Raw genomic sequence first — 21,582 nt, 5'->3', positions numbered from 1 at the left:
CACTGCCGGCCCTCCCAGCCTCTTCCCTCTCACTGCCGGCCCTCCCAGCCTCTTCCCTCTCACTGCCGGCCCTCCCAGCCTCTTCCCTCTCACTGCCGGCCCTCCCAGTCTCTTCCCTCTCGCCGCCGGCCCTCCCAGCCTCTTCCCTCTCACTGCCGGCCCTCCCAGCCTCTTCCTCCTCGCCACCGGCACTCCCAGCCTCTTCCCTCTCACTGCCGGCCCTCCCAGCCTCTTCCCTCTCACTGCCGGCCCTCCCAGTCTCTTCCCTCTCGCCGCCGGCCCTCCCAGCCTCTTCCCTCTCACTGACGGCCCTCCCAGCCTCTTCCTTCTCGCCGCCAGCCCTCCCAGTCTCTTCTCCCTCACTGCCCCTCCCAGCCTCTTCCTCCTCACCGCCGGCCCTCCCAGTCTCTTCCCTCTCTCTCTCTCTGCCGGGCCCTCCCAGTCTCACTTTTTCCCACATTTCAGCAAAACACCAACAGATCAGTTTGTGAGAAAACTGCATTTATTCAATTATAACACAATCCCCTCCCCTCCATTTCACAGCGGTGTCATTTAAAGGTAAATCCCAGATTCAGCATGGTCACATGCCCTTTGATGCTCTCACTGTCTGGCCACTGACCTGTGACTAGCCCATAGAGCCCCTCCCCCACCACCTGCAGCCACTGTGCTGTCTGATGCAACTCCATCCAGTAGAACTGCATTCTCTGCACTGCCTCCAATGTGAACAGGTTCAGTCTCTGATGAAGTGCTGGAGGCAGTTCTGGTGCTGCAGCTGGGGGCAGTACACAAGGTGGGTGGAGCTCATCAGGGGGTGTGATAATTCAGCTGCACAAGGTGGGAGGAGCTCATCAGGGGGTGTGATACATTTGCTACAGCACAAGGTGGGAGGAGCTCATCAGGAGGTGTGATACGTCTGCTGCACAGGGTGGGAGGAGCTCATCGGGGGGTTGATAAGTCTGCTGCGCAGGGTGGGAGGAGCTCATCAGGGGGTGTGATACATCAGCTGCTGCAGCACAAGGTGGGAGGAGCTCATCAGGAGGTGTGATACGTCTGCTGCACACGGTGGGAGGAGCTCATCAGGGGGTGTAATACATCAGCTGCTGCAGCACAAGGTGGGAGGAGCTCATCAGGTGTGATACTTCTGCTGCAGCACAAGGTGGGAGGAGCTCATCAGGGGCGTGATACTTCTGCTGCAGCACAGGGTGGGCGGAGCTCATCAGGGGGTGCGATCCTTCAGCTTAGTGAGCAGCATCTCGTTCTTGCGGCATTCCTGGAGGCAGAGAGCAGAGTTATTACACAAGATGCTGCTGGGCGGATACAGAACACAAACATACAGATGTGGGTAAGACAACAGACGAGTGAAAGAGATTTGCCCCTTTCCTGATTTTCTCTTTTTTCTTAATTCGAGACAACGGTTTTTGGCGTGCAAGTTTAGTATAAAACAAACCCATCTGCCTGCCTGACTGTGGGACCCCTGCTGTACATCACATTCTGCCTGATTGTGGGACCCCTGCTGTGCATTATATTCTGTCTGCCTGATTGTGGGACCCCTGCTGTACATCACATTCTGCCTGCCTGATTGTGGGACCCCTGCTGTACATCACATTCTGCCTGCCTGATTGTGGGACCCCTGCTGTACATCACATTCTGCCTGCCTGATTGTGGGACCCCTGCTGTACATTACATTCTGCCCGCCTGATTGTGGGACCCCTGCTGTACATTATATGCTGCCTGCCTGATTGTGGGACCCCTGCTGTACATCATATTCTGCCTGCCTGATTGTGGGACCCCTGCTGTACATTATATTCTGCCTGCCTGATTGTGGGACCCCTGCTGTACATTATATGCTGCCTGCCTGATTGTGGGACCCCTGCTGTACATTATATTCTGCCTGCCTGATTGTGGGAGCCCTGCTGTACATTATATGCTGCCTGCCTGATTGTGGGACCCCCGCTGTACATTATATGCTGCCTGCCTGATTGTGGGACCCCCCCTGTACATTATATTCTGCCTGTCTAATTGTGGGACCCCTGCTGTACATTATATTCTGCCTGCCTGATTGTGGGACCCCTGCTGTACATTATATTCTGCCTGCCTGATTGTGGGACCCCTGCTGTACATCATATTCTGCCTGCCTGATTGTGGGACCCCTGCTGTACATTATATTCTGCCTGCCTGATTGTGGGACCCCTGCTGTACATTATATGCTGCCTGCCTGCCTGATTGTGGGACCCCTGCTGTACATTATATTCTGCCTGCCTGATTGTGGGACCCCTGCTGTACATTACATTCTGCCTGCCTGATTGTGGGACCCCTGCTGTACATTATATTCTGCCTGCCTGATTGTGGGACCCCTGCTGTATATCATATTCTGCCTGCCTGATTGTGGGACCCCTGCTGTACATTATATTCTGCCTGCCTGATTGTGGGACCCCTGCTGTACATTATATTCTGCCTGCCTGATTGTGGGACCCCTGCTGTACATTATATTCTGCCTGCCTGATTGTGGGACCCCTGCTGTACATTATATTCTGCCTGCCTGATTGTGGGACCCCTGCTGTACATTATATTCTGCCTGCCTGATTGTGGGACCCCTGCTGTACATTACATTCTGCCTGCCTGATTGTGGGATTCCTGCTGTACATTATATGCTGCCTGCCTGATTGTGGGACCCCTGCTGTACATTACATTCTGCCTGCCTGATTGTGGGACCCCTGCTGTGCATTACATTCTGCCTGCCTGATTGTGGGACCCCTGCTGTGCATTACATTCTGCCTGCCTGATTGTGGGACCCCTGCTGTGCATTACATTCTGCCTGTCTGATTGTGGGACCCCTGCTGTGCATTACATTCTGCCTGCCTGATTGTGGGACCCCTGCTGTGCATTATATTCTGCCTGCCTGATTGTGGGACCCCTGCTGTGCATTATATTCTGCCTGCCTGATTGTGGGACCCCTGCTGTATATCATATTCTGCCTGCCTGATTGTGGGACCCCTGCTGTACATTATATTCTGCCTGCCTGATTGTGGGACCCCTGCTGTACATCATATTCTGCCTGCCTGATTGTGGGACCCCTGCTGTACATCATATTCTGCCTGCCTGATTGTGGGACCCCTGCTGTACATCATATTCTGCCTGCCTGATTGTGGGACCCCTGCTGTACATCATATTCTGCCTGCCTGATTGTGGGACCCCTGCTGTACATCATATTCTGCCTGCCTGATTGTGGGACCCCTGCTGTACATCATATTCTGCCTGCCTGATTGTGGGACCCCTGCTGTACATCATATTCTGCCTGCCTGATTGTGGGACCCCTGCTGTACATCATATTCTGCCTGCCTGATTGTGGGACCCCTGCTGTACATCATATTCTGCCTGCCTGATTGTGGGACCCCTGCTGTACATCATATTCTGCCTGCCTGATTGTGGGACCCCTGCTGTACATTATATTCTGCCTGCCTGATTGTGGGACCCCTGCTGTACATTACATTCTGCCTGCCTGATTGTGGGACCCCTGCTGTACATTACATGCTGCCTGCCTGATTGTGGGACCCCTGCTGTACATTACATGCTGCCTGCCTGATTGTGGGACCCCTGCTGTGCATTACATTCTGCCTGCCTGATTGTGGGACCCCTGCTGTGCATTACATTCTGCCTGCCTGATTGTGGGACCCCTGCTGTACATTACATTCTGCCTGCCTGATTGTGGGACCCCTGCTGTGCATTACATTCTGCCTGCCTGATTGTGGGACCCCTGCTGTGCATTACATTCTGCCTGCCTGATTGTGGGACCCCTGCTGTGCATTACATGCTGCCTGCCTGATTGTGGGACCCCTGCTGTACATTACATGCTGCCTGCCTGATTGTGGGACCCCTGCTGTGCATTACATGCTGCCTGCCTGATTGTGGGACCCCTGCTGTGCATTATATGCTGCCTGCCTGGTTGTGGGACCCCTGCTGTGCATTATATTCTGCCTGCCTAATTGTGGGACCCCTGCTGTGCATTACATTCTGCCTGCCTGATTGTGGGACCCCTGCTGTGCATTACATTCTGCCTGCCTGATTGTGGGACCCCTGCTGTGCATTACATTCTGCCTGCCTGATTGTGGGACCCCTGCTGTACATTACATTCTGCCTGCCTGATTGTGGGACCCCTGCTGTACATTACATTCTGCCTGCCTGATTGTGGGACCCCTGCTGTACATTATATGCTGCCTGCCTGATTGTGGGACCCCTGCTGTACATTATATGCTGCCTGCCTGATTGTGGGACCCCTGCTGTACATTATATGCTGCCTGCCTGATTGTGGGACACCTGCTGTACATTATATTCTGCCTGCCTGATTGTGGGACCCCTGCTGTGCATTATATTCTGCCTGCCTGATTGTGGGACCCCTGCTGTACATTACATTCTGCCTGCCTGATTGTGGGACCCCTGCTGTACATTATATGCTGCCTGCCTGATTGTGGGACCCCTGCTGTGCATTATATTCTGCCTGCCTGATTGTGGGACCCCTGCTGTACATTATATTCTGCCTGCCTGATTGTGGTACCCCTGCTGTACATCATATTCTGCGTGCCTGATTGTGGGACCCCTGCTGTGCATTATATTCTGCCTGCCTGATTGTGGGACCCCTGCTGTACATTACATTCTGCCTGCCTGATTGTGGGACCCCTGCTGTACATTACATTCTGCCTGCCAGATTGTGGGACCCCTGCTGTACATTATATGCTGCCTGCCTGATTGTGGGACCCCTGCTGTATATTACATTCTGCCTGCCTGATTGTGGGACCCCTGCTGTACATCATATTGTCTGGAGGACAACAGAAGCTCGTGTGCAGATCTGAGATTGCGGTTGGGTTGGTATCTGGAGATTAGTGAGGATATGTACCGGGGAGAGAGATTGTGGAGAGCTTTGTAGGTTAGGGTTAGGAGTTTGAACTGGATCCTCTGGGTAATTGGCAGCCAATGAAGAGCTTGGCAGACAGGATTAAGACGTCGCTCTTTGTAGTTCAGAAGAAAGGGGCCAAATCCCCTCCACCAGGGGTGGACTTAAATTGTATACAGTGGTACAGAGGCGGCAGTAGTGTAAAACGTTGATAAAAGATTTAAAAAAAAGGGGGGCTAGTGGTGGACTTACCTCCCCGATGTAAGCAGAAGATAAGGGTGATTTTTTTTTATTCAACAAAAATAATTTATTCACCTACGGCAAAAAATGGCAACGCGTTACGTGGGCACATCACACTTCATCAGGCCATAAACAGGAGTATAACAACTCGTGTAGAGGGTAGTTCAGCTTAGCGCCGCTGATGACGAAAACGTGAACCGCGTTGCAATTTTTTGGAGTGTGGGAATAAATTATTTTTGTTGAAAAAAATCAACCTTATCTTGTGTTTACATCGGGGAGGTAAGCCCACCACTAGCCTCCCTCTTTTTAAACCTTTTATCAATGTTTTACACCACTGGCGCCTCTGTACCACTGTATAAGAGATATAATAGGAGCGTGTATTCACATTATAGTAATGTCCTGAGTGAGAAAAGGACAGATGAGAGATGTTTTTGAGTTGGAGATGTCAGGAGCTGGTTATGGAGTGAACATGAGGAATAAAGGAGTCAAATACTACCCCTAAGTGACGTGCTTTGGGAACTGACGTTATGGGAGTGTTAGCATTTATTATTCTATAAATATGCTAGCAGCACCTTTCTTACAGAAATGAGGAAGGTCAGCCCTGAAGCACACACCCTGACCGATTCTCACACAAATCACACCGCTGCTGAGCAAAACACGCTCTCAACTATAATTCACAGTTTCATATTCATGTTTGATATATCTGGATTCACAATGCTTTACTGAACGCAAATGTGACGTCTTTTCCTTGGTAGGATTTATGTGTAAATCGGATATAATATGAATTCTGCTAGATTTCTTCTCTTCTGTAGGAAGGTTGGAGCTTCTCCTCCTCCAAGGAGGGCATCAGCTCTTATGTCAGCTCCTACCAAATCCAAGAAAGAGGTGGCACACCACCGGCTGCAAAGTGTTGCTGTACTGCGGAACAGACTACATGTTACGGACGCGCAGGGCCTTCATCAGGGGTGTAACACCTCATAGTGTCTGCTCCGTAATATAGCAACATTCTGCAGCCAGTGGTGTGTTGCTGTACTGCGGAACAGACTACATGTTATGGAGACGCAGGGCCTTCATCAGGGGTGTACCATCTCATAGTGTCTGCTCCGTAATATAGCAACATTCTGCAGCCAGTGGTGTGTTGCTGTACTGCGGAACAGACTACATGTTACGGACGTGCAGGGCCTTCATCAGGGGTGTAACAACTCAGTGTCTGCTCCGTAATATAGCAACATTCTGCAGCCAGTGGTGTGTTGCTGTACTGCGGAACAGACTACATGTTACGGACGCGCAGGGCCTTCATCAGGGGTGTAACAACTCAGTGTCTGCTCCGTAATATAGCAACATTCTGCAGCCAGTGGTGTGTTGCTGTACTGCGGAACAGACTACATGTTACGGACGCGCAGGGCCTTCATCAGGTGTGTAACACCTCATAGTGTCTGTTCCGTAATATAGCAACATTCTGCAGCCAGTGGTGTGTTGCTGTACTGCGGAACAGACTACATGTTACGGACGTGTAGGGCCTTCATCAGGGGTGTAACACCTCATAGTGTCTGCTCCGTAATATAGCAACATTCTGCAGCCAGTGGTGTGTTGCTGTACTGCGGAACAGACTACATGTTACGGACGCGCAGGGCCTTCATCAGGGGTGTAACACCTCATAGTGTCTGCTCCGTAATATAGCAACATTCTGCAGCCAGTGGTGTGTTGCTGTACTGCGGAACAGACTACATGTTACGGACGTGTAGGGCCTTCATCAGGGGTGTAACACCTCATAGTGTCTGCTCCGTAATATAGCAACATTCTGCAGCCAGTGGTGTGTTGCTGTACTGCGGAACAGACTACATGTTACGGACGCGCAGGGCCTTCATCAGGGGTGTAACACCTCATAGTGTCTGCTCCGTAATATAGCAACATTCTGCAGCCAGTGGTGTGTTGCTGTACTGCGGAACAGACTACATGTTACGGACGTGTAGGGCCTTCATCAGGGGTGTAACACCTCATAGTGTCTGTTCCGTAATATAGCAACATTCTGCAGCCAGTGGTGTGTTGTTGTACTGCGGAACAGACTACATGTTACGGACGCGCAGGGCCTTCATCAGGGGTGTAACACCTCATAGTGTCTGCTCCGTAATATAGCAACATTCTGCAGCCAGTGGTGTGTTGCTGTACTGCGGAACAGACTACATGTTACGGACGCGCAGGGCCTTCATCAGGGGTGTACCACCTCATAGTGTCTGCTCCGTAATATAGCAACATTCTGCAGCCAGTGGTGTGTTGCTGTACTGCGGAACAGACTACATGTTACGGACGCGCAGGGCCTTCATCAGGGGTGTAACACCTCATAGTGTCTGCTCCGTAATATAGCAACATTCTGCAGCCAGTGGTGTGTTGCTGTACTGCGGAACAGACTACATGTTACGGACGTGTAGGGCCTTCATCAGGGGTGTAACACCTCATAGTGTCTGCTCCGTAATATAGCAACATTCTGCAGCCAGTGGTGTGTTGCTGTACTGCGGAACAGACTACATGTTATGGACGCGCAGGGCCTTCATCAGGGGTGTACCACCTCATAGTGTCTGCTCCGTAATATAGCAGCATTCTGCAGCCAGTGGTGTGTTGCTGTACTGCAGAACAGACTACATGTTACAGACGTGCAGGGCCTTCATCAGGTGTGTACCACCTCATAGTGTCTGCTCCATAATATAGCAACATTCTGCAGCCAGTGGTGTGTTGCTGTACTGCGGAACAGACTACAAGTTACGGGCGTGCAGGGCCTTCATCAGGGGTGTAACACCTCATAGTGTCTGTTCCGTAATATAGCAACATTCTGCAGCCAGTGGTGTGTTGCTGTACTGCGGAACAGACTACATGTTACGGACGCGCAGGGCCTTCATCAGGGGTGTAACACCTCATAGTGTCTGCTCCGTAATATAGCAACATTCTGCAGCCAGTGGTGTGTTGCTGTACTGCGGAACAGACTACATGTTACGGACGCGCAGGGCCTTCATCAGGTGTGTAACACCTCATAGTGTCTGTTCCGTAATATAGCAACATTCTGCAGCCAGTGGTGTGTTGCTGTACTGCGGAACAGACTACATGTTACGGACGCGCAGGGCCTTCATCAGGGGTGTAACACCTCATAGTGTCTGCTCCGTAATATAGCAACATTCTGCAGCCAGTGGTGTGTTGCTGTAATGCGGAACAGACTACATGTTACGGACGCGCAGGGCCTTCATGAGGTGTGTAACACCTCAGTGTCTGTTCCGTAATATAGCAACATTCTGCAGCCAGTGGTGTGTTGCTGTACTGCGGAACAGACTACATGTTACGGACGTGCAGGGCCTTCATCAGGGGTGTAACACCTCATAGTGTCTGCTCCGTAATATAGCAACATTCTGCAGCCAGTGGTGTGTTGCTGTACTGCGGAACAGACTACATGTTACTGAGACGCAGGACCTTCATCAGGGGTGTAACACCTCAGTGTCTGCTCCGTAATATAGCAACATTCTGCAGCCAGTGGTGTGTTGCTGTACTGCAGAACAGACTACATGTTACAGACGCGCAGGGCCTTCATCAGGGGTGTAACACCTCAGTGTCTGCTCCGTAATATAGCAACATTCTGCAGCCAGTGGTGTGTTGCTGTACTGCGGAACAGACTACATGTTACGGACGCGCAGGGCCTTCATCAGGGGTGTAACACCTCAGTGTCTGCTCCGTAATATAGCAACATTCTGCAGCCAGTGGTGTGTTGCTGTACTGCAGAACAGACTACATGTTACGGACGCGCAGGGCCTTCATCAGGGGTGTAACACCTCATAGTGTCTGCTCTGTAATATAGCAACATTCTGCAGATAGTGGTGTGTTGCTGTACTGCGGAACAGACTCCATGTTACGGGCGTGCAGGGCCTTCATCAGGTGTGTACCACCTCATAGTGTCTGCTCCGTAATATAGCAACATTCTGCAGCCAGTGGTGTGTTGCTGTACTGCGGAACAGACTACATGTTACGGACGCGCAGGGCCTTCATCAGGGGTGTAACACCTCATAGTGTCTGCTCCGTAATATAGCAACATTCTGCAGCCAGTGGTGTGTTGCTCTACTGCGGAACAGACTACATGTTACGGACGCGCAGGGCCTTCATCAGGTGTGTAACACCTCAGTGTCTGTTCCGTAATATAGCAACATTCTGCATCCAGTGGTGTGTTGCTGTACTGCGGAACAGACTACATGTTACGGACGTGCAGGGCCTTCATCAGGGGTGTACCACCTCATAGTGTCTGCTCCGTAATATAGCAACATTCTGCAGACAGTGGTGTGTTGCTGTACTGTGGAACAGACTACATGTTACGGACGCGCAGGGCCTTCATCAGGGGTGTAACACCTCATAGTGTCTGCTCCGTAATATAGCAACATTCTGCAGCCAGTGGTGTGTTGCTGTACTGCGGAACAGACTACATGTTACGGACGCACAGGGCCTTCATCAGGTGTGTAACACCTCAGTGTCTGCTCCGTAATATAGCAACATTCTGCAGCCAGTGGTGTGTTGCTGTACTGCGGAACAGACTACATGTTACGGACGTGCAGGGCCTTCATCAGGGGTGTAACACCTCATAGTGTCTGCTCCGTAATATAGCAACATTCTGCAGCCAGTGGTGTGTTGCTGTACTGCGGAACAGACTACATGTTACGGACGTGCAGAACCTTCATCAGGGGTGTAACACCTCATAGTGTCTGCTCCGTAATATAGCAACATTCTGCAGCCAGTGGTGTGTTGCTGTACTGCAGAACAGACAACATGTTACAGACGCGGAGGGCCTTCATCAGGGGTGTACCACCTCATAGTGTCTGCTCCGTAATATAGCAACATTCTGCAGCCAGTGGTGTGTTGCTGTACTGCGGAACAGACTCCATGTTACGGGCGTGCAGGGCCTTCATCAGGGGTGTAACACCTCATAGTGTCTGCTCCGTAATATAGCAACATTCTGCAGCCAGTGGTGTGTTGCTGTACTGCGGAACAGACTCCATGTTACGGGCGTGCAGGGCCTTCATCAGGGGTATAACACCTCATAGTGTCTGCTCCGTAATATAGCAACATTCTGCAGCCAGTGGTGTGTTGCTGTACTGCGGAACAGACTACATGTTACGGACGCGCAGGGCCTTCATCAGGGGTGTAACACATAGTGTCTGCTCCGTAATATAGCAACATTCTGCAGCCAGTGGTGTGTTGCTGTACTGCGGAACAGACTACATGTTACGGAGACGCAGGACCTTCATCAGGGGTGTAACACCTCAGTGTCTGCTCCGTAATATAGCAACATTCTGCAGCCAGTAGTGTGTTGCTGTACTGCAGAACAGACTACATGTTACGGATGCGCAGGGCCTTCATCAGGGGTGTAACAACTCAGTGTCTGCTCCGTAATATAGCAACATTCTGCAGCCAGTAGTGTGTTGCTGTACTGCAGAACAGACTACATCTTACGGACGTGCAGGGCCTTCATCAGGTGTGTAACACCTCATAGTGTCTGCTCCGTAATATAGCAACATTCTGCAGCTAGTGGTGTGTTGCTGTACTGCGGAACAGACTACATGTTACGGACGCGCAGGGCCTTCATCAGGGGTGTAACAACTCAGTGTCTGCTCCGTAATATAGCAACATTCTGCAGCCAGTGGTGTGTTGCTGTACTGCGGAACAGACTACATGTTACGGACGCGCAGGGCCTTCATCAGGGGTGTAACACCTCATAGTGTCTGCTCCGTAATATAGCAACATTCTGCAGCCAGTGGTGTGTTGCTGTACTGCGGAACAGACTACATGTTACGGACGCGCAGGGCCTTCATCAGGGGTGTAACACCTCATAGTGTCTGCTCCGTAATATAGCAACATTCTGCAGCCAGTGGTGTGTTGCTGTACTGCGGAACAGACTACATGTTACGGACGCGCAGGGCCTTCATCAGGGGTGTAAAACCTCATAGTGTCTGCTCCGTAATATAGCAACATTCTGCAGCCAGTGGTGTGTTGCTGTACTGCAGAACAGACTACATGTTACGGGCGTGCAGGGCCTTCATCAGGGGTGTAACACCTCATAGTGTCTGCTCCGTAATATAGCAACATTCTGCAGCCAGTGGTGTGTTGCTGTACTGCAGAACAGACTACATGTTACGGGCGTGCAGGGCCTTCATCAGGTGTGTAACACCTCATAGTGTCTGCTCCGTAATATAGCAACATTCTGCAGCCAGTGGTGTGTTGCTGTACTGCGGAACAGACTACATGTTACGGACGCGCAGGGCCTTCATCAGGGGTGTAACACCTCATAGTGTCTGCTCCGTAATATAGCAACATTCTGCAGCCAGTGGTGTGTTGCTGTACTGCGGAACAGACTACATGTTACAGACGCGCAGGGCCTTCATCAGGGGTGTAACACCTCATAGTGTCTGCTCCGTAATATAGCAACATTCTGCAGCCAGTGGTGTGTTGCTGTACTGCAGAACAGACTACATGTTACGGACGCGGAGGGCCTTCATCAGGGGTGTACCACCTCATAGTGTCTGCTCTGTAATATAGCAACATTCTGCAGCCAGTGGTGTGTTGCTGTACTGCGGAACAGACTACATGTTACAGACGCGCAGGGCCTTCATCAGGGGTGTAACACCTCATAGTGTCTGTTCCGTAATATAGCAACATTCTGCAGCCAGCGGTGTGTTGCTGTACTGCGGAACAGACTACATGTTACGGACGCGCAGGGCCTTCATCAGGGGTGTAACACCTCAGAGTGTCTGCTCCGTAATATAGCAGCATTCTGCAGCCAGTGGTGTGTTGCTGTACTGCGGAACAGACTACATGTTACGGACGTGCAGGGCCTTCATCAGGTGTGTAACACCTCAGTGTCTGTTCCGTAATATAGCAACATTCTGCAGCCAGTGGTGTGTTGCTGTACTGCGGAACAGACTACATGTTACGGACGCGCAGGGCCTTCATCAGGGGTGTAACACCTCAGTGTCTGTTCCGTAATATAGCAGCATTCTGCAGCCAGTGGTGTGTTGCTGTACTGCGGAACAGACTACATGTTACGGAGATGCAGGACCTTCATCAGGGGTGTAACACCTCAGTGTCTGCTCCGTAATATAGCAGCATTCTGCAGCCAGTGGTGTGTTGCTGTACTGCGGAAAAGACTACATGTTACGGACCTGCAGGGCCTTCATCAGGGGTGTAACACCTCATAGTGTCTGTTCCGTAATATAGCAACATTCTGCAGCCAGTGGTGTGTTGCTGTACTGCGGAACAGACTACATGTTACGGGCGTGCAGGGCCTTCATCAGGGGTGTAACACCTCAGTGTCTGCTCCGTAATATAGCAGCATTCTGCAGCCAGTGGTGTGTTGCTGTACTGCGGAACAGACTACATGTTACGGACGCGCAGGGCCTTCATCAGGTGTGTAACACCTCAGTGTCTGTTCCGTAATATAGCAACATTCTGCAGCCAGTGGTGTGTTGCTGTACTGCGGAACAGACTACATGTTACGGACGTGCAGGGCCTTCATCAGGGGTGTAACACCTCATAGTGTCTGCTCCGTAATATAGCAGCATTCTGCAGCCAGTGGTGTGTTGCTGTACTGCGGAACAGACTACATGTTACGGACGTGCAGGGCCTTCATCAGGGGTGTAACACCTCATAGTGTCTGCTCCGTAATATAGCAACATTCTGCAGCCAGTGGTGTGTTGCTGTACTGCGGAACAGACTACATGTTACGGACGCGGAGGGCCTTCATCAGGGGTGTATCAACTCATGGTGTCTGCTCCGTAATATAGCAACATTCTGCAGCCAGTGGTGTGTTGCTGTACTGCGGAACAGACTACATGTTACGGACGCGGAGGGCCTTCATCAGGGGTGTATCAACTCATGGTGTCTGCTCCGTAATATAGCAACATTCTGCAGCCAGTGGTGTGTTGCTGTACTGCGGAACAGACTACATGTTACGGACGCGCAGGACCTTCATCAGGTGTGTAACACCTCAGTGTCTGTTCCGTAATATAGCAACATTCTGCAGCCAGTAGTGTGTTGCCTCTTTCTTCGATTTGGTAGAACCTAGAGGACCATTTGAGCAATCCAGTCGAGGCTTGGAACCGGCCCAGGTCCAGGAATTTACTTCTTGGCAGCTATTTTCCGTGGATTTTGCGGGGTCTTTAAAGGGAACCTAAACTGAGAGGGATATGAACGTTTTCCTTTCATACAATACCAGTTGCCTGGCAGCCCTGCTGAGCTCTCTGGCTGCAGTAGTGGCTGAATCACACACCTGAAACACGCATGCAGCTAATCCAGTCTGACTTCAGTCAGAGCACCTGATCTGCATGCTTGTTCAGGGGCTGTGGCTAAAAGTATTAGAGACACAGGATCAGCAGGAGAGTCAGGCAACTGGTATCTATCTATCTATCTATCTATCTATCTCTATTCGTATGTATGTACGTGCCGCGATTACTCGAAAACGCCTTGACCGACTTGAATGAAACTTGGTACACAGATCCCTTACTACCTGGGATGATGTGTTCTGGAGGTCTCGCGGCCCCCCTGCACACCTGGGCGGAGCTACAAACAGCAAATCAGATTCCACCCATTCACGTCAACGGAAAAAATGGAAAAAGCTGCCATTCTCACAGTAATCAAGCCAGAGTCCCCACACTTGGCACAGTTGGTCACTTGGCGACTGAGGTTACAAATCCAGGAAAAGTGGGCGGAGCATAAAACAGCCAATCAAATTTCAGCCATTCTCTTTAAATGGGAAAATGTAAACTGCAGCCATTCTTACACTGTTATTGGCAGGATTCTCAAACTTGCCACAATTGGTGACTGGGATTAATATTCAGGAAAAGGGTGGAGCCTACAACAGCCAATCAAAATTCACCTATTAATTTTCAAGGGGAATATTTACATTGCTGCCATTCTTACACTCTTAATGGCAGAGGTCTCAACTCTGGTACAGTCAGTCACTGGGAGACTGGGGTTTACATTCTGAAAAGGGGGTGGAGCTACAAACAGCCAATGAGATTTGTTTAATTGCAATGGGAAAATGCAACTTATTGATGCCAAGGACCCCACAGCTCATAAACTTGGTCATTAAGTGACTGTAAGGTTAGAAATGGTGGGCGGAGCTAACAACAACTTTTTACATGGGAAATGAAACTGCAGCCATATTGGCAGGGTTCTCAAACTTGGCACACTTGGTCACTGGGTGACTGGGATTAATATTCAGAAAAGTGGGTGGAGCCTACAACAGCCAATCAAAGTTCACCTATTGATTTTCATGGGGAATATTGACACTGCTGCCATTCTTACATTTATAGCAGAGGCCTCAAACTTGCTACAGTCAGTCACTAAGTGACTGGGGTTCAAATTCACTAAACGGGTGGAGTCACAAACAGCCAATCAGATTTCGTTGCTGGATAAACTGCTTCTATTCACACAATTTTGATGCCAGGAACCTGAAAGCTCACTAACTTTCATTGAGTGACAGTGTGTCCAGGTTACAAAAAGTGGGCGGAGCCAAAACCAAATTTAACTGGAAAAAATATAAACTGCAGCCATTCTGACATTGGTAATGGCAGGGTTCTCAAACTTTGCACAGTTGGTCACTGGGTGACTGGGATTAATATTCAGGGAAGTGGGTGGAGCCTATAATAGCCAATCAAAATTCACCTGTTGATTTTCAAGGGGAATATTAAAATTGCTGCCATTCTTGCACTGTTAATGGCACAAGCCTCAAACCTGGTACAGTTGGTTATTGGGTGACTGGGGTTCAAATTCAGAAAAGGAGGTGGAGCCAAAAATAGCCAATCCCATTTGTTTCATTTCACTGGAAAAATACAAATTATTGATCTCAAGGACCCCAAGCTCAGAAACTTGGTCATTGAGTGACTGTGTGTCAAGGTTACAAAAAGTGGGTGGAGCCAAAAAAAATTTCACTGGGAAAATATAAACTGCAGCCACTTACACTGTTAATGGTGGGGTTCTCAAACTTTGCCCAGATGGTCACTGGGGGACTGATAAATATTCAGGGAGGTGGGTGGAGCCTATATTAGCCAATCAGAATGCAACTTTTGATTTTCAAGTGGAATATATAAATTGCTGCAATTTTTACACTGTTAATGGCAGATGCCTCAAACCTGCTACAGTCGGTCATTGGGTGACTGGGGTCCAAATCCATTAAAGGGGTGGAGTCATAAACAACCTATCTGATATGTTTAATTTCTATGGTAATATACACATTATTGATGCCAAAGACCCCAAAGCTCACAAACTTGGTCATTGAGTGTTTGTGCTAGGGTTAGAAAAAGTGGGCGGAGCCAACACCAGCCAAATACATACCCGGGCAACGCCGGGTCATCAGCTAGTTATTTAAAAAGGAAAAAAATCCATATCCTTTCAGTTTAGATTCCCTTTAAGAGTTTATAGCACTGAGACCTCTAGATCCTTTGTACTTTTGTGGAATTCTATCTACTGACATATGCCGGCAGGACACTGACCCCAACACTGGCCCTGGAACCAAGACAGCGATTATCAGACTATCAAGGATGCCATAATCGCTAAATTCCAGTTAACGCTAGAAGTTTACCGGAAGAAAGTTCTGTACCATCCAGAAAGGCCCACACTCTCTCATTCTGATGTGGCTAGCTACTTAGGCACCACAATCCTGTATATACAGATAATGAGCCACGCCGCGCATCCGGATAATGAGCCACGCCGCGCATCCGGATAATGAGCCACGCCGCGCATACAGATAATGAGCCACGCCGCGCATACAGATAATGAGCCACGCCGCGCATACAGATAATGAGCCACGCCGCGCATACAGATAATGAGCCACGCCGCGCATCCGGATAATGAGCCACGCCGCGCATCCGGATAATGAGCCACGCCGCGCATCCGGATAATGAGCCACGCCGCGCATCCAGATAATGAGCCACGCCGCGCATCCGGATAATGAGCCACGCCGCGCATCCGGATAATGAGCCACGCCGCGCATCCGGATAATGAGCCACGCATCCAGATAATGAGCCACGCCGCGCATCCGGATAATGAGCCACGCCGCGCATCCAGATAATGAGCCACGCCGCGCATCCAGATAATGAGCCAAGTTATACATACAGATAATGAGCCACGCCGCGCATCCAGATAATGAGCCACGCATCCAGATAATGAGCCACGCCGCGCATCCGGATAATGAGCCACGCCGCGCATCCAGATAATGAGCCACGCCGCGCATCCAGATAATGAGCCACGCCGCGCATCCAGATAATGAGCCACGCTATACATACAGATAATGAGCCACGCCGCGCATCCGGATAATGAGCCACGCCGCGCATCCGGATAATGAGCCACGCCGCGCATCCAGATAATGAGCCACGCCGCGCATCCAGATAATGAGCCACGCCGCGCATCCAGATAATGAGCCACGCCGCGCATCCAGATAATGAGCCACGCCGCGCATCCAGATAATGAGCCACGCCGCGCATCCAGATAATGAGCCACGCTATACATACAGATAATGAGCCACGCCGCGCATCCAGATAATGAGCCACGCCGCGCATCCGGATAATGAGCCACGCCGCGCATCCGGATAATGAGCCACGCCGCGCATCCAGATAATGAGCCACGCCGCGCATCCAGATGAGCCACGCCTCGCCTCCAGATAATGAGCCACGCCTCGCCTCCAGATAATGAGCCACGCCGCGCCTCCAGATAATGAGCCACGCCGCGCCTCCAGATAATGAGCCACGCCGCGCATCCGGATAATGAGCCACGCCGCGCATCCAGATAATGAGCCACGCCGCGCATCCAGATAATGAGCAACGCCGCGCATCCAGATAATGAGCCATGCTATACATACAGATAATGAGCCACGCCGCGCATCCAGATAATGAGCCACGCCGCGCATCCAGATAATGAGCAACGCCGCGCATCCAGATAATGAGCAACGCCGCGCATCCAGATAATGAGCCACGCTATACATACAGATAATGAGCCACGCCGCACATCCGGATAATGAGCCACGCCGCGCATCCAGATAATGAGCCACGCCTCGCATCCAGATAATGAGCCACGCCTCGCATCCAGATAATGAGCCACGCCGCGCATCCGGATAATGAGCCACGCCGCGCATCCGGATAATGAGCCACGCCTCGCATCCGGATAATGAGCCACGCCCCGCATCCAGATAATGAGCCACGCCATGCATCCAGATAATGAGCCACGCATCCAGATAATGAGCCACGCCGCGCCTCCAGATAATGAGCCACGCCGCGCCTCCAGATAATGAGCCACGCCGCGCCTCCAGATAATGAGCCACGCCGCGCCTCCAGATAATGAGCCACGCCGCGCCTCCAGATAATGAGCCACGCCTCGCATCCGGACAATGAGCCACGCCTCGCATCCAGATAATGAGCCACGCCTCGCATCCAGATAATGAGCCACGCCGCGCATCCAGATAATGAGCCACGCCGCGCATCCAGATAATGAGCCACGCCGCGCATCCAGATAATGAGCCACGCCGCGCATCCAGATAATGAGCCACGCCGCGCATCCGGATAATGAGCCACGCCGCGCATCCGGATAATGAGCCACGCCGCGCATCCGGATAATGAGCCACGCCGCGCATCCGGATAATGAGCCACGCCGCGCATCCGGATAATGAGCCACGCCGCGCATCCGGATAATGAGCCACGCCTCGCATCCGGATAATGAGCCACGCCGCGCATCCGGATAATGAGCCACGCCGCGCATCCAGATAATGAGCCACGCCGCGCATCCGGATAATGAGCCACGCCTCGCATCCGGATAATGAGCCACGCCCCGCATCCAGATAATGAGCCACGCCGTGCATCCAGATAATGAGCCACGCATCCAGATAATGAGCCACGCCGCGCATCCAGATAATGAGCCACGCCGCGCATCCAGATAATGAGCCACGCCGCGCATCCAGATAATGAGCCACGCCGCGCATCCAGATAATGAGCCACGCCGCGCATCCAGATAATGAGCCACGCCGCGCCTCCAGATAATGAGCCACGCCGCGCCTCCAGATAATGAGCCACGCCGCGCATCCAGATAATGAGCCAAGTTATACATACAGATAATGAGCCACGCCGCGCATCCAGATAATGAGCCACGCATCCAGATAATGAGCCACGCCGCGCATCCGGATAATGAGCCACGCCGCGCATCCAGATAATGAGCCACGCCGCGCATCCAGATAATGAGCCACGCCGCGCATCCAGATAATGAGCCACGCTATACATACAGATAATGAGCCACGCCGCGCATCCGGATAATGAGCCACGCCGCGCATCCGGATAATGAGCCACGCCGCGCATCCAGATAATGAGCCACGCCGCGCATCCAGATAATGAGCCACGCCGCGCATCCAGATAATGAGCCACGCCGCGCATCCAGATAATGAGCCACGCCGCGCATCCAGATAATGAGCCACGCCGCGCATCCAGATAATGAGCCACGCTATACATACAGATAATGAGCCACGCCGCGCATCCAGATAATGAGCCACGCCGCGCATCCGGATAATGAGCCACGCCGCGCATCCGGATAATGAGCCACGCCGCGCATCCAGATAATGAGCCACGCCTCGCCTCCAGATAATGAGCCACGCCTCGCCTCCAGATAATGAGCCACGCCGCGCCTCCAGATAATGAGCCACGCCGCGCCTCCAGATAATGAGCCACGCCGCGCCTCCAGATAATGAGCCACGCCGCGCATCCGGATAATGAGCCACGCCGCGCATCCAGATAATGAGCCACGCCGCGCATCCAGATAATGAGCAACGCCGCGCATCCAGATAATGAGCCATGCTATACATACAGATAATGAGCCACGCCGCGCATCCAGATAATGAGCCACGCCGCGCATCCAGATAATGAGCAACGCCGCGCATCCAGATAATGAGCAACGCCGCGCATCCAGATAATGAGCCACGCTATACATACAGATAATGAGCCACGCCGCACATCCGGATAATGAGCCACGCCGCGCATCCAGATAATGAGCCACGCCTCGCATCCAGATAATGAGCCACGCCTCGCATCCAGATAATGAGCCACGCCGCGCATCCGGATAATGAGCCACGCCGCGCATCCGGATAATGAGCCACGCCTCGCATCCGGATAATGAGCCACGCCCCGCATCCAGATAATGAGCCACGCCATGCATCCAGATAATGAGCCACGCATCCAGATAATGAGCCACGCCGCGCATCCAGATAATGAGCCACGCCGCGCCTCCAGATAATGAGCCACGCCGCGCCTCCAGATAATGAGCCACGCCGCGCCTCCAGATAATGAGCCACGCCGCGCCTCCAGATAATGAGCCACGCCTCGCATCCGGACAATGAGCCACGCCTCGCATCCAGATAATGAGCCACGCCTCGCATCCAGATAATGAGCCACGCCGCGCATCCAGATAATGAGCCACGCCGCGCATCCAGATAATGAGCCACGCCGCGCATCCAGATAATGAGCCACGCCGCGCATCCAGATAATGAGCCACGCCGCGCATCCAGATAATGAGCCACGCCGCGCATCCGGATAATGAGCCACGCCGCGCATCCGGATAATGAGCCACGCCGCGCATCCGGATAATGAGCCACGCCGCGCATCCGGATAATGAGCCACGCCGCGCATCCGGATAATGAGCCACGCCGCGCATCCGGATAATGAGCCACGCCTCGCATCCGGATAATGAGCCACGCCGCGCATCCGGATAATGAGCCACGCCGCGCATCCAGATAATGAGCCACGCCGCGCATCCAGATAATGAGCCACGCCGCGCATCCGGATAATGAGCCACGCCTCGCATCCGGATAATGAGCCACGCCCCGCATCCAGATAATGAGCCACGCCGTGCATCCAGATAATGAGCCACGCATCCAGATAATGAGCCACGCCGCGCATCCAGATAATGAGCCACGCCGCGCATCCAGATAATGAGCCACGCCGCGCATCCAGATAATGAGCCACGCCGCGCATCCAGATAATGAGCCACGCCGCGCCTCCAGATAATGAGCCACGCCGCGCCTCCAGATAATGAGCCACGCCGCGCCTCCAGATAATGAGCCACGCCGCGCCTCCAGATAATGAGCCACGCCTCGCATCCGGACAATGAGCCACGCCTCGCATCCAGATAATGAGCCACGCCTCGCATCCAGATAATGAGCCACGCCGCGCATCCAGATAATGAGCCACGCCGCGCATCCAGATAATGAGCCACGCCTCGCATCCAGATAATGAGCCACGCCGCGCATCCGGATAATGAGCCACGCCGCGCATCCGGATAATGAGCCACGCCTCGCATCCGGATAATGAGCCACGCCGCGTATCCGGATAATGAGCCACGCCGCGCATCCGGATAATGAGCCACGCCTCGCATCCAGATAATGAGCCACGCCTCGCATCCAGATAATGAGCCACGCCTCGCATCCAGATAATGAGCCACGCCTCGCATCCAGATAATGAGCCACGCCGCGCATCCAGATAATGAGCCACGCCGCGCATCCAGATAATGAGCCACGCCTCGCATCCAGATAATGAGCCACGCCGCGCATCCAGATAATGAGCCACGCCGCGCATCCAGATAATAAGCCACGCCTCGCATCCGGACAATGAGCCACGCCTCGCATCCGGATAATAAGCCACGCCTCGCATCCAGATAATGAGCCACGCCTCGCATCCAGATAATGAGCCACGCCTCGCATCCAGATAATGAGCCACGCCGCGCATCCAGATAATGAGCCACGCCTCGCATCCAGATAATGAGCCACGCCTCGCATCCAGATAATGAGCCACGCCGCGCATCCGGATAATGAGCCACGCCGCGCATCCGGATAATGAGCCACGCCTCGCATCCGGATAATGAGCCACGCCTCGCATCCGGATAATGAGCCACGCCGCGTATCCGGATAATGAGCCACGCCGCGCATCCGGATAATGAGCCACGCCTCGCATCCAGATAATGAGCCACGCCTCGCATCCAGATAATGAGCCACGCCTCGCATCCAGATAATGAGCCACGCCTCGCATCCAGATAATGAGCCACGCCGCGCATCCAGATAATGAGCCACGCCGCGCATCCAGATAATGAGCCACGCCTCGCATCCAGATAATGAGCCACGCCGCGCATCCAGATAATGAGCCACGCCGCGCATCCAGATAATAAGCCACGCCTCGCATCCGGACAATGAGCCACGCCTCGCATCCGGACAATGAGCCACGCCTCGCATCCAGATAATGAGCCACGCCTCGCATCCAGATAATGAGCCACGCCTCGCATCCAGATAATGAGCCACGCCGCGCATCCAGATAATGAGCCACGCCTCGCATCCAGATAATGAGCCACGCCTCGCATCCAGATAATGAGCCACGCCGCGCATCCAGATAATGAGCCACGCCTCGCATCCG

General features: G+C 52.5%; 1 protein-coding gene across 1 annotated transcript in view; it reads right to left on the bottom strand.

Annotated features, from left to right (window-relative positions):
- Positions 1-484: 484 nt before the first annotated feature.
- CCDC93 (coiled-coil domain containing 93) overlaps positions 485-21,582 on the bottom strand; it is a gene marked incomplete at its 5' end in the record, with an annotated part of 100,430 nt that continues 79,332 nt past the window's right edge. Inside the window, one exon of the mRNA XM_068264795.1 lies at positions 485-1,270. Coding sequence (XP_068120896.1) covers positions 1,217-1,270 — 54 coding nt within the window. The remainder of the gene's footprint in view (positions 1,271-21,582) is intronic.

The sequence above is a fragment of the Hyperolius riggenbachi genome, unplaced genomic scaffold (genome assembly GCF_040937935.1).
Source record: "Hyperolius riggenbachi isolate aHypRig1 unplaced genomic scaffold, aHypRig1.pri scaffold_155, whole genome shotgun sequence".
NCBI lineage: Eukaryota > Metazoa > Chordata > Amphibia > Anura > Hyperoliidae > Hyperolius > Hyperolius riggenbachi.
The sequence above is the reverse complement of the archived record's forward strand: the minus strand, read 5'-3'. Positions and strand labels throughout refer to the sequence as shown.